Consider the following 13,770-nt stretch of genomic DNA (forward strand, 5'->3'; position numbering starts at 1 on the left):
ACAGGGCGGAGCCTCGCCTCCACTAAGCCCCGACCACACATGGCACGTTCTACGTTCCAAGCCAGGCCCACAGACCGCAGCCGTGCCCCCACTAAACACCGCCCATAGAGGTGAGGCTCTGCGTTCCAAGCCAGTCCCACAAAGCGGAGCCCGCACACGGCGCTAAGCTTCGCCAATAGAACAGGAGCTGCGTTCCGAGCCACGCCCACAGGGCGGAGCCATACTCAGCTTAGCTCCGCCCATAAGGCGGAGACACGCCCAGGATGCTAAGCTCCACCAATAGAACAGGAGCTGAGTTCTAAGCTCCGCCCCGATCTTAGCTCCGCCCCCTCCACGAAGTCTCGCGAGACTCGGCGGCGGCAGAGGGGAGATGTGCGGGGGCTGCGTGGGCACAGAGTACCCGGAGAGGGTGGGCGCCGGGGCCGGGGCGGGGAGCGGGGAGCGGGGCAACCCCGTGCCCGGTGCCACCCCCGTGCTGACCCCTCCTAGGGCACCACCTGCCTGGAGGGCGGCTCCTTCCTCCTCAACTTCGTGGGGTGCGCCCAGTGCGGCCGCCGGGACTTCGTGCTGCTGAGCAACCGCGCGGCGGGGCTGCAGGACGGCGAGGAGATCGTCACCTACGACCGTGCGGGGCGGGCACCGGCGGGGGGGGGCGGCTTGGGATTCAAGGGTACTTGTGGTGTGAGGGTGGATTGGAATGGAGGAGAAGGCTTGGGATCAAGGGGGCTTGGGATGGAGGGATGGAGGGACGGGGGATTGGGATGGGAGGGGTTGGGATAAGTGGTCTTTGGGATAGGGGGCCGCTTGGGATTGAGGGTGCTGAGATGCGGGGTTTAGGATTGAGGGGGTTGGAATGGGGGATGGAGGGGTTGGGGGGGGCTTGTGATGGGGGTGAGGGACTTGGGATTCGGGGGGGGGTTGGGATCAAGGGGGCTTGGCTTGGGGTGCGGAGCAGAGGGGTGTGGGGGCTTAGGATTGGGGGGGTTGGGATGGAGAGTGGGAGGGTTGGGGATGGCTTGGGATTGAAGGGTGGGGGGTTGGGATTGAGGGTGCTGAGATGTGGAGGTATAGGATTGGGGAGGGTGGAATGGGGAGAGGTGGGAGGGGGTTGGGATTGTAAGGAGTTTAGGATGGGGATGAGGGGTTTAGGATGGGGGAGCTTGGGATTGGGGGGTTGGAATGGGGGGCGCTTGTGATCAAAGGGCTTGAGATGGGGGGTTGGGATTAGGGGGTGAGGGGTGGAGGGGCTTGGGATCAACAGGACTTGGGATTGGGGGGTGTGTGGGGTTGGCATCAGAGGGCCTGGGACTGGAGGGGCTGGGGGGTGGGCACTTGGGCTTGGTGGGGGTTAAGGGGTGGAGGGCTCAGGATGGGGGGAATGAGGGGTGGGGAGGCTTGGGATCATGGGCTGAGAGGTGGGAGCCTTAGGATTGAGGAGGGACTGAGGGGTGGGAGATGCTGGGGGTGGGAGCAGCCATATCCCCTCGGCTCCTGACCGCTGTCCCCTCTGTGCCCCACAGACCTGTGCAAGAACTGCCACCACCTGATCGCACGCCATGAGTACACCTTCAGCGTGGTGGATGACTACCAGGTATGTGGGGGAGCTCCTGGCTATGCAGTCTTGAGTCTTGGGATCTTCCTCTGCCTCTGGATTTCCACACACACCCTGCCGTGGGCAATTCCTGCCCAGCAGCCGCAGGAGGGAGCCAGGCGGCTTCGGAGTTGAACCATGACACTGGCCTCAAGGGTTTCCGAGCCACATCCCTGTGCTCGGGGCTCCCTGGATCCCCCTGGCTGTTGTCCTTGCTCTCAGAGGGGAAGCCCAGCTCACCTCTCTCCTCCTGCATGGGGATGTTGGGATTTCAGGGATGTTGGGGCTGTGCCTGGCCCCAAGCAGTGAGGTGGCCACGTGGTTGGTGGCCCTGTGGCTTGCCTGTTCCTCCTCCCTGGTCCATCATTCCCTATGCAGCTGCCAAGCCCTGGAAAATGGGCTCGGGGGGAGCCACTGGGGCTCGAAACAAGATCTCTGTGGCTCTGATTGCAATCGCGGCTCGGGTGCCGGCTCAGGTTTCCCTGGCCGTGGCTGGAGTGTGGCAGCCACTCCACTCCCACCCCCGTCCTGTGCCACAGGAGTACACCATGCTGTGCCTGCTCTGTGGCCGCGCCGAGGACTCCATCAGCGTCCTTCCTGATGACCCGCGCCAGATGACCCCGCTCTTCTGAACTCAGTTCGTATCCTGTTGGGTATCCCTGTGCACCGCAGGACCTCCCTCCTTGCTCACATCAAACCCCGGCGCTCAGGGCTGCCTGGATCCCTGTCCTGGCGCTTGGGGCTGCCTGGATCCCATCCTAGTGCTCAAGGATCCCAATCCCTTATACAATTCTCCTCTCTGAACTTCCAGCCTGGATGTGGCGAATGCCAGACGCCAGATGCTCCGTGGCTGCTGCCCCATGGCTCTGGCCGCAGGGGTGGAGTGAAGCACTGCACCCCCAGTCCCCCTCAAGCTGCAGATGTGAAGGGGACCCAGCATTTTGGCGTTCCCAAACGGGATCCAGAAGGACACCCGTCCCATCTTGCCTCAGGAGTGTGTGTGGACAATAAATGTGACATGTTCCAGCTTGGTGGTGCAAACGGGAATATTCTGGGGTGGCCCTGAACCCCCTGGAGTCCTGGTGAAGGTGTTGGGGCCCAACACAGGGTTGGGAGGGGGCTTTTCCCATCCCAGGATCCTATGGGATTCGTCCCTGTGCAGCAGATCCGGCGCTTCCCTGCATGCCAGCGCCTGCTCTGCTCACTTTGCTCTCCCAGTTGCTGCTGCCATGTGAGGGAATGATTTTCGCTTCTTGAGGGGCTGCATGGAACTCGGGTGGAGCACATTTGCTATGGATTTGTAACCCACCCACCCAGGGGAAGCACGTTCCCAGAGCAGGAAGGAGCTGGGTGAGCCACGGCTGCCAAACTTGCTCCCGTGGGGCACGGTGCTGCCGTTGGCACCCGGACTTGGCAGTGCCCGCAGGGACCTTGGCGCTGTCACCCTAGTCCTGCTCCATCCCTGCTCCACCGTTTCCCAGCTCTGGCACTGCGGGGCTCATTCCTGGCTGCCCTCACTGAATCCACACAGACGCGGGTATGCTCCCTCCGTCTCCTTTATTGCCGCTGTCCTGCGCCACCCCGGTGCCTCCTGCTCTCTGCCACCATCGGGCCCCCTCCCTGCGGCAGTTTCAGAGGGGGCCGTCACCCTGCGGAGAGCAGGGACCATGGGGGGTGGCAAGGACCTCGGAACAGCACCTACTTGGCCAACTTGAGGAGACGCTGGATGTCGGGCTCCAGCTGGGCCGTGGGCATGCGGGGACTGTAGCGCCGGAACGGTTCCCCTTCGGGACCCACCAGGAACTTCTCAAAGTTCCAGGAGATGTCGGAGCGCCGCACAGGGCTCCAGGTGATGAAGCGAGGCTCAGCCATCAGGTGTGCTGCCTCGTCGGCTGGTGCCGGCAGGTGAGCCTTCAGGTAGGTGAAGACGGGGTGAGTGTCTGTCCCATTCACCTGGCACTTCTGGAAGAGCATGAAGTTGGGCTCAAAGCCCCCTCCGGGCCGCACGTACTTCAGGCTGTTGAGGATCTCCTCATTGGCGCAGTTCTCCTGCCATAGGGAAGGAGAAAACTGGAGCCATGCCGCGTTTTCACCCTCCTCATGCCTGGCGGCACTGCGATAGCCCTGAGGACTTACCTGGTAGCCAAACTGGTTGCAGGGGAAGCCCAGCACGACCAGCCGCCGGGGGTAGCGGGCTTGCAGCTGGTTGAGCTGGGTGTAATCCCGCACCGTGGTGCCTCAGAGAGACGCCACGTTCTCGATGAGGACCACGCGGCCTCGGAAAACATTGAAATCCACCTTCTCCCCCTGCAAGGAGGTGGCGCTCAGGTCGTAGAAAGACTTGGCGATAGGGATGGTCATGGCTGCAGGCGCGCGTCTGCCTTCCCCGCACGCCCGTCGGCGCGCCTTAAGGGCTGCCCAGCACCCACGTGATGTCTTGGCTCCAAAGGTCTCCTCGTCCCATCATGACTTGGTGGAAACCGGAGCCGTCCCACCCATCCCACCTGGCACCCACCCACGGCAGGAAGCAGAGAGTGTGGGTGGCACGGGGCCAAGGCGATGCTACCTCAATAATTGATGGCGAGGTGCGGCACAACTGCTCTTTGCAGTGCGGCACAGCCACGCTTCATGGTGGGCATAACTGTGCCTTGTGGTGGTTGCAACCACCCTTTGCCATGCCCCCAGGCTCTGCAATGCTGCAGGGCTCACTCCCCCCAGCCTGGCACAGCCCAGCACCGAGGGCTGGGAACACCCGTGGGTGTCAGGGGATAACGGGACTCCAGGAGCTGGGGCTGCTTGGGACAGCATCCATCGCATACCCATCTGCTGAGTTGACGGTCATTGTCCTGGTACCCTCTCAGCCCAGTGCCCACCTGTCCTAGTGGCCACCACCATCCTCCTGCCCACCCATTCCAGTGCTCAGGAGCATCCCAGTGCTCAGCAGCATCCCGTTGGGCTGTGATGGCCCCATCCCTGCCAGGGCCACCTCCTGTGTCCCCGCGGAGCTATTCCTGCAGCTGGGACTGAGCCAGCAGCAGCACCGGGCAGCGGTTATGGACATGGGTACCCATGGACACAGCTCCCCATGGACACAGCACCCTATGGACATGACACCCCATGGACATGGCACCCATGGACACTGTGCCCCACGGACACAGCACCCATGGATATGGCACCCCATGGGCATGACACCCCATGGACACGGCACCCTATGGACATGGCTCCACATGGACATGACAACCCATGGACACGACACCCATGGACATGACACCCACGGACATAGAATCACAGAGTCACAAGGTTGGAAAAGATTTCTTGGGTCATGGAGTCCAACCATTCCTATTAACCACTAAACCATGCCCCTGAGCATTTCATCCACCTGTCTTTTAAATACCTTCAGGGACTGTGATTCAACCCCCTCCCTGGGCAGCCTCTGCCGGTACCCAATGACCCTTTCTGTGAAAAATTTTTTCCTGATGTCCAGCCTGAACCTCCCCTGGTGCAGCTTGAGGCCGTTCCCCCTTGTCCTGTCCCCTGACACTTGGGAGAAGAGGCCAGCTCCCTCCTCTCCACAACCTCCTTTCAGGTAGTTGTAGAGAGCAATAAGGTCTCCCCTCAGCCTCCTCTTCTCAAGGCCAAACAACCCCAGTTCCCTCAGCTGCTCCTCATAAGACTTGTTCTCCAGGCCCTTCACCAGCTTCATTGCTCTTCTCTGGACACGCTCCAGAGCCTCAACATTCTTCTTGTAGCAAAAGGCCCAGAACTGAACACAGGGTTTGAGGTGCAGTCTCACCAGTGCCGAGTACAGAGGGAGAATAACTTCCCTGGACCTGCTGGTCACACCATTTCTGATACAAGCCAAGATGCCGTTGGCCTTCTTGGCCACCTGGGCACACTGCTGGCTCATGTTCAGACGGCTGTCAATCAACACTCCCAGGTCCTTCTCCTCCAGACAGCTTTCTAGCCACTCTTCCCCTAGTCTGCATCTGCACAGGGTTGTTATGCCCCAAGTGCAGGACCCGGCATCTGGCCTTGTTAAACCTCATGCCATTGGTCTCAGCACAGCTGTCCACCCTGTTCAGATCCCTTTGCAGAGACTTCCTACCCTCCAGCAGATCGGCACTTCCACCCAGCTTAGCGTTGTCTGCAAACTTCCTTAGGGTGCATTCGATCCCCTCATCCAGGTCATTAATAAAGACAGGACTGGACCCAGCACTGAGCTCTGGGGGACACCACTTGTGACCAGCCTCCAGCTGGAGTTAACTCCATTTACCAACACTCTTTGGGCCCGGCCATCCAATGGGTTTTTCACCCAGGAGAGTGTGCGCCTGTCCAGGCCAGAGGCTGACAGTTTCTGAAGCAGAATGCTGCAAGAAACTGTGTCAAAGGCTTTACTGAAGTCCAAGAAGACTACATCCACAGCCTTTCCCTCGTCCAGTGGTGAGTCACTTTGTTATTTGAACAGATTAGTTTGGCAAGATCTGCTTTTCGTGAACCCGTGTTGACTGGGCCTGATCACCCGGTTCAAGCACTCAAGATCACCTGTTCCATGACTTTCCCCAGCACTGAGGTCAGACTGACAGGCCTGTAGTTTCCTCCCTCCGACCCTTCTTGAAGACGGGTATAATAGCCAGCCTCCAGTCAAGTGGAACTTCCCCAGTCAGACAGAACTGCTGGAAGATGATGGAAAGGGGTTTGGCAAGCACGTCCGCCAGCTCCCATCCAGCCCCATAGACTTGTGAGTGTCTAATTGGGCAAGTAAGTTTCCAACCACCTCCTCTTGGAAGATGGGAGCTTTGTTCTGCTCCTCTAACTCCTGGGTATGTACATACAGGGAACAACTTTCCTTACTCTCCAAGACTGAGGCAAAGAAGGCATTAAGTACCTCAGCCTTGTCCTTGTCCTTTGTCACAGTTGTTCCCTTTGCATCCAATAAGGACTGAATATTCTCCCTAGTCCTCCTTTTATTGTTAATGTATTTATAGAAAGATTTTTTGTTATCTTTCACTGACTTGGCCAATCTGAGCTCTAGCTGGGCTTTAGCCCTCCAGATTTTTCCTCTCCATGAGGTTGAGGGTATCAAAGCACTCTCTAACATAGAGGGCTACCCCACCACCTCTCCTACCCTTCCTGTCCCACCTGAAGAGTTTATATACCACCATAGCAGCACTCCAGTTATATGAGTCGTCCCATCATGTTTCTGTGGTGGCAACTATGTCATAGTCACTTTGCCCTACAACAGCTTCCAACTCCTTCTGCGTATTGCCCACGCTGCGTGCATTGGTGTAAATGCACTTCAGCTGGGCTGCTAACCCCTCAGCTCTCATAAAGGGAACAGTGTTCATTCCCAAGCGACTGGTACTTGGATTATCTAACCCATCAGTGCCAGTTACATTCTTTCCTCACCAGATGTACTTGCCCCCACTTGTTCTGTATTGATGTACTGGAGGTCCTCACCAGTACAGCATCTCTCAGGCACCGGAGTGCCATTTCCAGGCTCACTCCCGACTAGCCTTGCTTCATCCCCCTCCCCCTTCACATCTAGTTTAAAGCTCTATTTATGAGCCCTGCTAGATTTTTGGTGAGGATTTTTGTACCCCTAGGAGACAAGCATGCCCCATCCCTGGTAAGGAAGCCTGGAGGTGCATGGGCCAGTCCATGATCAAAAAATCCAAAGTTTTGCTCCTCACACCAGGTTTGGAGCCAGGTATTAATTGACTGATTTTTCTTGATCTCTCCTCTCTTCATTCCTTATTGTTGGAATGGAGGTAAACACTACTTGTGCCCCGGAGCCCTTCACCATTTTCCCCAGAGCCCTGAAGTCCCTCTTAATTGCCCTCAGCTTCCTCCTCTCTATGTCACTGTTGCCTATTTGAAACACTAGCAGAGGGTAATAAACTGTGGGTGTCACCAGGGAAGGAAGTTTTCTAGTGATGTCTTTCCCTGAGGCCCCAGGCAGGCAGCAGACCTCCCTGTGCAGTGGGTCTGGTCTGCAGATAGGGCCCTCTGTTCCCTTCAGAAGGGAATCCCCCAAGACAATCACTCTTCTTTTCTTTTTTCGGATGTTGTTTTGATGTTCTTTTGAGGATGGCACAGCCTAGGGAATGTTTCTAGGCTGTGGGAGCCATCCTCTTCATCTGCAGGGATTGATTCCACTTGCAGTGCTTCATATTTATTCTGCAAGGGAACCTGGGGATTTGTTGTGTGAATGGGGACAACAGGCTTTCTGCTCCGGGCAGGAACTTGCTCCCATTCCCCACCTTTTTTCTCCTCCGTCTTACAGCTGTTGGATGGGTAGTTCACAACTGTGCTGTCTCTGGCAGCCTGCTTAGCTTGTGCGAGGGCACAGCTCCACTGGTCTATTTCCCTCTCACACTCCCTCATAGTCCTCAGTCCAGTTCCTTCCTCCTGTAGCTCTGCCACTAACCGGAGGAGTTTCCCCACGTGAGCACAGCTTCCACAAGTGAAGTTGGTACCGGTGGTGGGATTCAGTGTGGGAGAGGGGTGCTCCCTGCTGCCCAGTGTCTGGGTGGCTGCATGTGCCCACCGAGGCTCCGTCTGGGTGGCTGCATCCATCCTGGCTGGTGCAGCACCTGGAGCAGCTTTAATTTTGAGAGGGACTATTCATAAGGGTTTGTAGGGATAGGACCAGGGGGAACGGGTATAAACTGGAGAGGGGCAGATTTAGACTGGACATCAGGAAGAATTTATTCACTATGAGAGTGGTGAGGCACTGGCGCAGGTTGCCCAGGGAAGTTGTGGATGCCCCATCCCTGGAGGTGTTCAAGGCCAGGTTGGATGAGGCCTTGGGCAGCCTGATCCAGTGGAATGTCCCTGCCCATGGCGGGGGGGTTGGAGCTAGGTGATCTTTAAGGTCCCTTCAACCCAAACTATTCTATGATGCTATAATTTTATGCCGGATGGTCCTCGGTCCCTTCCAGCCGGCCTCCAGCCCCCCTTTTCACCCTCCCCGCTCAAACTGCCGCTCAAACTGCCGCTCAAACTGCCCTGTTTTTCTTAACACGCCCCACATGCTCCCATCCCGCAGCCGGGAAAGGGGACACCATCCCAGTGGCCCCAGAGCAGCCTCAATTATTGATGCCCGCTCGGGTTGCAGCGCTGCCAGGGGCTCTGGTGGGACTTGGCTACCGTGGCCCCGTGCCACCGGCCCAGCCCCGCACCCACAACCCCCCACGAGCCCCCGAACACCTCCAGCATCACCTTTATTCTGCAAACCAAGAGTGTCTGTGAAACCGGGGGGATCCCATGGGCACGGGGTGGGCACATGGCACCCAGGAGCTCCCACCCACCGCAGGGTTCTGGGATGAGGGGCAACCCATGATGCCCACCCAACGCCCACCGTCCCCAGGGGGTCCCAGGTCCCCCCCCAAGCACCCCCTGTCCCCCCATCCTGCCGAGCACCCCCAGCACAGCCCAGGGGAGGGGGGGCAGGGGGGGCCCAGGCTTCAACACCAGCAGGTTTTGGGGGTGTCCTCGTTTCTGGGAGGCTGCTGCTCCTCCTCCTCCAGCCGGGCCAGGGTGGGGGTGCGGGGGGGGGCCCGCAGCCCCTCCAGCTCCTTGCGATGCGCCTGCAGCACCAGCTCCGTCAGCCGCGTGAAGGACTGCGGGAGAGGGGGGAGGGTAAGCTGGGGGACCCCCCTGCCCCCCTATTTTGTGTGTGTGTGTCCCCAGACCCCCCTCACCTCTTTGATGTTGAGGTTGCTGCAGGCACTGGTCTCGTAGAAATCCATCCCGTACTCCCTGGCCAGCTGCGAGGGCGAGGGGGGGGGCAGCACCCCTGAACCCCCTCCCGCTGATGTGCCCGGCCAGGCAGAGACAGAGGGACAAGTGGTGGCATGGGGGGGGCGGGGGAGGGGGGGGGCCTAGGAGCGTCCCCTGGGGCTGGGAAATGGGTGCAGAGGGTACTGGGGGGGCACTGGGTACTATGGGGGTGCGGGGAGGCCATGCTGGGGGTGCAAGGGGGGAGTTGGAGGTCCCTCAACATGGTGCAGGGGGGGAAAGGAGGTGTAAGAGCTGCTCGGGGGAGGCATAGACATTATGGGGGGGGTCTTTGCATGCAATGAGTGGAGGGTAAGGGCCTCCAGCAGCACTCGGGGGAAACTGGGGATGCTTGGGTTGTAGAGGGTCCCTGGACACGGGGTGGGGGGAACAAGGAGGTGTAAGAGCTGCCCTGGGGGGGGCACAGGCATTATGGGGGGGTCCCTGAATGCGTTGGGGAGGAAAGAGGTGGGTGGGGGTCCCTGGGCACGGTGCAGGGGGGAAGAAGGAGGTGTAAGAGCTGCCAGGGTGGGGCACAGGCACAATGCGGGGGTCCCTGGATGCACTGAGGCAGGGGGTAGGGGTCCTTGTCCATACTGGGGGAGTGAACTGGGGATGCTCGGGGTGCAGAGGGTCCTTGGACATGGGATGGGGGGAACAAGGAGGTGTAAGAGCTGCCTTGGGGGGGCACAGGCACCATGGGAGGGAGGTCCCTGGATGCACTGGGGGGCAAGAGGTGGGTGGGGGTCCCTGGACACGGTGCAGGGGGAAGAAGGAGGTGTAAGAGCTGCCCGGGGGGGGCATAGCACCATGGGAGGGGGTCTCTGGATGCAGTGGGGGAGGGTTAGGGGTCCTTGTCCATGCTGAGGGGGGTGATCTGGGGATGTTCGGGGTGCAGAGGGTCTCTGGACACAGACAGGAGGGTCGTTGGGGTCCCTGGAATGTGCAGAGGGGGTCTCAGGGGGGCCCTGGCCATGCTAGGGGTGCAGGGGAGGCCCTGGCCCCACCGGGGGCGCACGCCAGCCCCCGCTCACCTGCAGCCCTTGTTCTTTGGGCACTTGCCTCTTGTGCTCCTCGTCCGCCTTGTTCCCGATGAGGATCTTCTGGACACCGTCAGGCGCGTACTGGGGAGAGGGGGGCAGCGTGAGGACCTCCTCCTGCCACCCAACCCCTCCAAACACCCCCTTTTCCCTCCACCTCATCCACGTCGCTGGCCCATTTCACGATGTGCTGGTAGGAGCGCTCACTGCCAATGTCGTACACCAGGAAGATGCCCTGTGGGAGAGGGGGGGGTTGCCATTCACCCCCTCTCCCCTCGTGCCTCAGTTTCCCCTCTCCTGCACCAGGCTGCCCCCCCCGTACCTGTGCCCGCCGGTAGTACTGCTTGGTGATGGTTTGGTACCGCTCCTGCCCGGCTGTGTCCCTGCACCGGGGAGAGAACATCAGCGCGGCCACTAGCGACATGAGTTGGTCGGGACTCAGCCCCCACCCTGGCAGGGGGGAGAGGAGCTCCCCCCGCCCCCAACCACCCCGGCCGGGATCCGGTGCCAGCACTCACCAGATCTGTATCCGCACTTTAATGCCGTCCACTTCGATGGTCTTCATCTTGAAGTCAACACCTGGGATGGGGAGAGTTTGGCCCAAGGGTCCCTTCCTGGCAGCAGCTCCCCAGGGTCCCTCTGGTCCCCTCCTGGCCCACCCCAACTCCTGGTGCTGCCAAACCGGGTGCCGGGGCTCACCCGTGCCTACCACGTGCTGGTACCGGTGCCCACACCAGATCCCAGGTCTGGCAGGTGGCCCCGGTGCTGGGTCACCATGCAGATGCTGGCAGCCACCTGGGTGATCCCGGTGCTCCCACTGCCCCCAGTTTTGCCACGCTGTGGCCTCCCAGTGCCCTCATTCCCCAGTGCCCCCAATTTCCTTATGCTCCAGTTACCCAGTGCTCCCCGGTCCCAGTTTCCCAGTGCCGCAACTCTCCAGTGTACCCAGTTCATTGGTGCCACGGCCACCCAGAGCCCTCAGTTTCCCAGTTTCCCAGTGCCCATGGTTTCCCAGTGCCACAGCTGCCCAGTGCTCCCCGTTCCCAGCTCCCCAATGCTCCCAGTTTCCCAGTGCTCCTGACCCCCCAGTGCCACAGCTCTCTGGTGTCGCAGTTTCCCCCAGTCTGCAGTTGCCGGTGCCCGCAGCTGCCCGGTTTCCCAGTGCTGCAGTTGAACGGAGCTCCCACTTCCCCGATGTCCATGGTTTCCCAGTTCCCCAGTGTTGTGACTGCCCGGTGCTCCCGGTTCCCTGATGCCCACGGCTCCACGGTTCCCATGGTTTTCCTGTTCCCCAGTACTCCCAGGTCCCTGGTGCCCTGGCTACCCGGTGTCCACGGTTTCCCAGTTCCCCGGTGCTGTGGCTCCCCGGTGCCCTCTGTTCCCCGGTGCCCACGGCCCTCCAGCTCCCCTACCTCCCCGGTTCTCTGGTGACAACTCCCCAGCTCCTGGTTCCCCGGTGCCACTTCTTCCTTATCCCGTATCTCCCTGGTTGCCAGTGCTCCCGGTTCCCTGACGCCCACAGCTCCCCTAGCCCCCCCGTTTCCCGGTTCTAGAGCCTCCCGGCTCCTCTATCCCCCCGGTTTCCTGGTGCTCCCCGATCCCTGATGCCCACAGCTCCCTGTTCCTCCCGGTTTCCCGGTTCCACAGCCCCCCCATTCCCCTAGCTCCCCGGTTCCCTGATGCCCACAGCTCCCCTGTCCCCCCGGTTCCCTGGTGCCCACAGCTCCCCGTTTCCCGGTGTTCCCGGTTCCCTGATGCTCACTGCTCCCAAATCCCCCTGGTTCCCGGTTCTAGAGCCCCCGGCTCCCCTACCTTCCCGGTTCCAGGTGCTCCCGGTTCCCTGATGCCCACTGTTCCTCTATCCCCCCAGTTCCCGATGCTCCCGGTTCCCTGATGCCCATAGCTCCTCTGTTGCCCCGGTTTCCCGGCTCCGTGATGCCCACATCCCTCATATCTCCCCGGATCCCGGTTCCACAGTTCCGTGATGCCCACATCTCTCCTACTTCTCCGTTTCCACAGCCTCCCGGCTCCTCTACCCCTCCGGTTTCCCGATGCTGATGCCCGCAGCTCCCCTATTGCCCTGGTTCCCGGTGCTCCCGGTTTCCTGATGCCCACAGCTCCCCTGTCCCCCAGATTCCTGGTGCTCCCGGTTCCCTGATGCCTACAGCTCTCCTATTCCCCCCGGTTCCCTGATGTCCACAGCTCCCCGCTGCCCGGTGCTCCCGGTGCGGCGGCCCCGGTACCGATGGTGGAGATGTGGGCGGGGTGGAACTGGTTGTCGGTGAAGCGGCAGAGCAGGCAGGTCTTGCCCACGCCCGAGTCCCCGAGCAGCAGCAGCCGGAACAGCACGTCGTACTGCTTGGCCATGGCGGCCCGGCCCGCGGCACCGGCGGCGGCGGCGGCAGCGCGGGGCCCGCGGCGGGGCGGGGCGGGGGCGGCACCGGGGGTGCTCCGGGGGTAGGGGATGCTCCGGGAGGGGTGAACCGGGAATGCTCCGGGGAACCGGGGATGCCTCGGGAGGGGGGGACCGGAGATGCTCCGGGGAACTGGGGATGCTCAGGGAGGGGGAGACTGGGGATGCTCCGGGGAACTGGGGATGCTCCGGGAGGGGGAGACCGGGATGCTGGAGGAGGGACGCACCAGGGATGCTCCGGGAATAGGGGATGCTTCGAGAGGGAGGCACCGGGAATGCTCCGGGAAAGGAAGCACCGGGGATGCTGGGGGAGGGAGGCACTGGGGATGCTCCGGGGAACCGGGGATGCTCCGCGAGGGGGGACCGGGATGCTAGGGGAGGGACGCACCAGCGATGCTCCGGGAATACGGGGTGTTCCGGGAGGGGGGGGACCGGGGGTGCTGGGGGAGGGAGGCACCTGGGATGCTCAGGGGAAACAGAGATGCCCCGGGAGGGGGGACCGGAGGATGCTCTGGGGCACCGGGAGGTGGATACCGCGGGGAGGGGGGCGGGAAACCGGGAGAGGCTGTGGGAGGGCGGGACCGGAGATGCTCCGGGAAACGAGGGATGCTTCGGGGCACCGGGAGGAGGATGAAGGGCCTGGGGCGGGCACCTGGGATGTGGGGAGGAGAGGGAAGGGGGGCACCAGCGATGTTGTGGGGTCAGGGGGAAACACCGGGAAGGCACCGAGGGGACCCGAAGGGACACCAAGAGATGCGCCAGGGTACCGGGGGATGCACTGGAAAATACGGGGTGGATGGGACCCCCAGGGACCCCCCAAAGAGAGAGTGGGAGGGGACACCGGCAGTGCAGCAGGGGACACCGGGGTGACACGTATCTGCGCCAGGGGAGTCCCAGGGATCCCGTGGAGGGACTGGGGGGGGGGGGGGCACCTGGGGGTGCAGGGG

The 13,770-nt window shown here is 61.3% G+C and overlaps 3 protein-coding genes across 4 annotated transcripts; 1 reads left to right on the top strand and 2 right to left on the bottom strand.

Annotated features, from left to right (window-relative positions):
* Positions 1 to 297: 297 nt before the first annotated feature.
* CHURC1 (churchill domain containing 1) lies at positions 298 to 2,613 on the top strand. 2 transcript variants are annotated; one of them, XM_054066690.1, is made up of 5 exons: positions 298 to 409; positions 490 to 670; positions 1,521 to 1,591; positions 2,131 to 2,228; positions 2,403 to 2,613. In XM_054066690.1, exons 1-4 carry the CDS (start codon positions 371 to 373, stop codon positions 2,221 to 2,223), a joined length of 384 nt encoding a protein of 127 aa, XP_053922665.1. In that variant the 5' UTR covers positions 298 to 370; the 3' UTR covers positions 2,224 to 2,228; positions 2,403 to 2,613. The 2 variants fall into 2 exon arrangements, with proteins under 2 accessions (XP_053922665.1, XP_053922666.1); XM_054066691.1 differs by having other exon boundaries at positions 490 to 625.
* Positions 2,614 to 2,878: 265 nt separating this feature from the next.
* On the bottom strand, positions 2,879 to 4,095 carry GPX2 (glutathione peroxidase 2). The gene is made up of 2 exons (XM_009566753.2): positions 3,728 to 4,095; positions 2,879 to 3,640 (listed from the first exon to the last, which is right to left on the bottom strand). The coding sequence occupies exons 1-2, from the start codon at positions 3,950 to 3,952 to the stop codon at positions 3,290 to 3,292; spliced, it is 576 nt and encodes a 191-aa protein (XP_009565048.2). The 5' UTR covers positions 3,953 to 4,095; the 3' UTR covers positions 2,879 to 3,289.
* A 954-nt stretch (positions 4,096 to 5,049) lies between these two features.
* On the bottom strand, positions 5,050 to 13,238 carry RAB15 (RAB15, member RAS oncogene family). Its single transcript, XM_009566799.2, has 7 exons — positions 12,654 to 13,238; positions 10,929 to 10,989; positions 10,733 to 10,793; positions 10,568 to 10,645; positions 10,405 to 10,494; positions 9,295 to 9,360; positions 5,050 to 9,213 (listed from the first exon to the last, which is right to left on the bottom strand). Exons 1-7 carry the CDS (start codon positions 12,775 to 12,777, stop codon positions 9,058 to 9,060), a joined length of 636 nt encoding a protein of 211 aa, XP_009565094.2. The 5' UTR covers positions 12,778 to 13,238; the 3' UTR covers positions 5,050 to 9,057.
* Positions 13,239 to 13,770: the final 532 nt, after the last annotated feature.

This window comes from Cuculus canorus, chromosome 5, assembly GCF_017976375.1.
Source record: "Cuculus canorus isolate bCucCan1 chromosome 5, bCucCan1.pri, whole genome shotgun sequence".
NCBI lineage: Eukaryota > Metazoa > Chordata > Aves > Cuculiformes > Cuculidae > Cuculus > Cuculus canorus.

What these genes read in the sequence shown, in the direction of transcription:
- RAB15 (XM_009566799.2), bottom strand. Translation starts at nt 12,777, where the DNA reads ATGGCCAAGCAGTACGACGTGCTGTTCCGGCTGCTGCTGCTCGGGGAC. An exon ending in CGCCCACATCTCCACCATCG is followed by an intron (nt 10,990 to 12,653) that starts GTACCGGGGCCG and finishes TCCCCATCCCAG; the next exon opens with GTGTTGACTTCAAGATGAAG. An exon ending in GCAACCTCAACATCAAAGAG is followed by an intron (nt 9,214 to 9,294) that starts GTGAGGGGGGTC and finishes CCTCTCCCGCAG; the next exon opens with TCCTTCACGCGGCTGACGGA.
- CHURC1 (XM_054066690.1), top strand. Translation starts at nt 371, where the DNA reads ATGTGCGGGGGCTGCGTGGGCACAGAGTACCCGGAGAGG. An exon ending in GGGCGGCTTGGGATTCAAGG is followed by an intron (nt 671 to 1,520) that starts GTACTTGTGGTG and finishes TGTGCCCCACAG; the next exon opens with ACCTGTGCAAGAACTGCCAC. An exon ending in GCGTGGTGGATGACTACCAG is followed by an intron (nt 1,592 to 2,130) that starts GTATGTGGGGGA and finishes CCTGTGCCACAG; the next exon opens with GAGTACACCATGCTGTGCCT.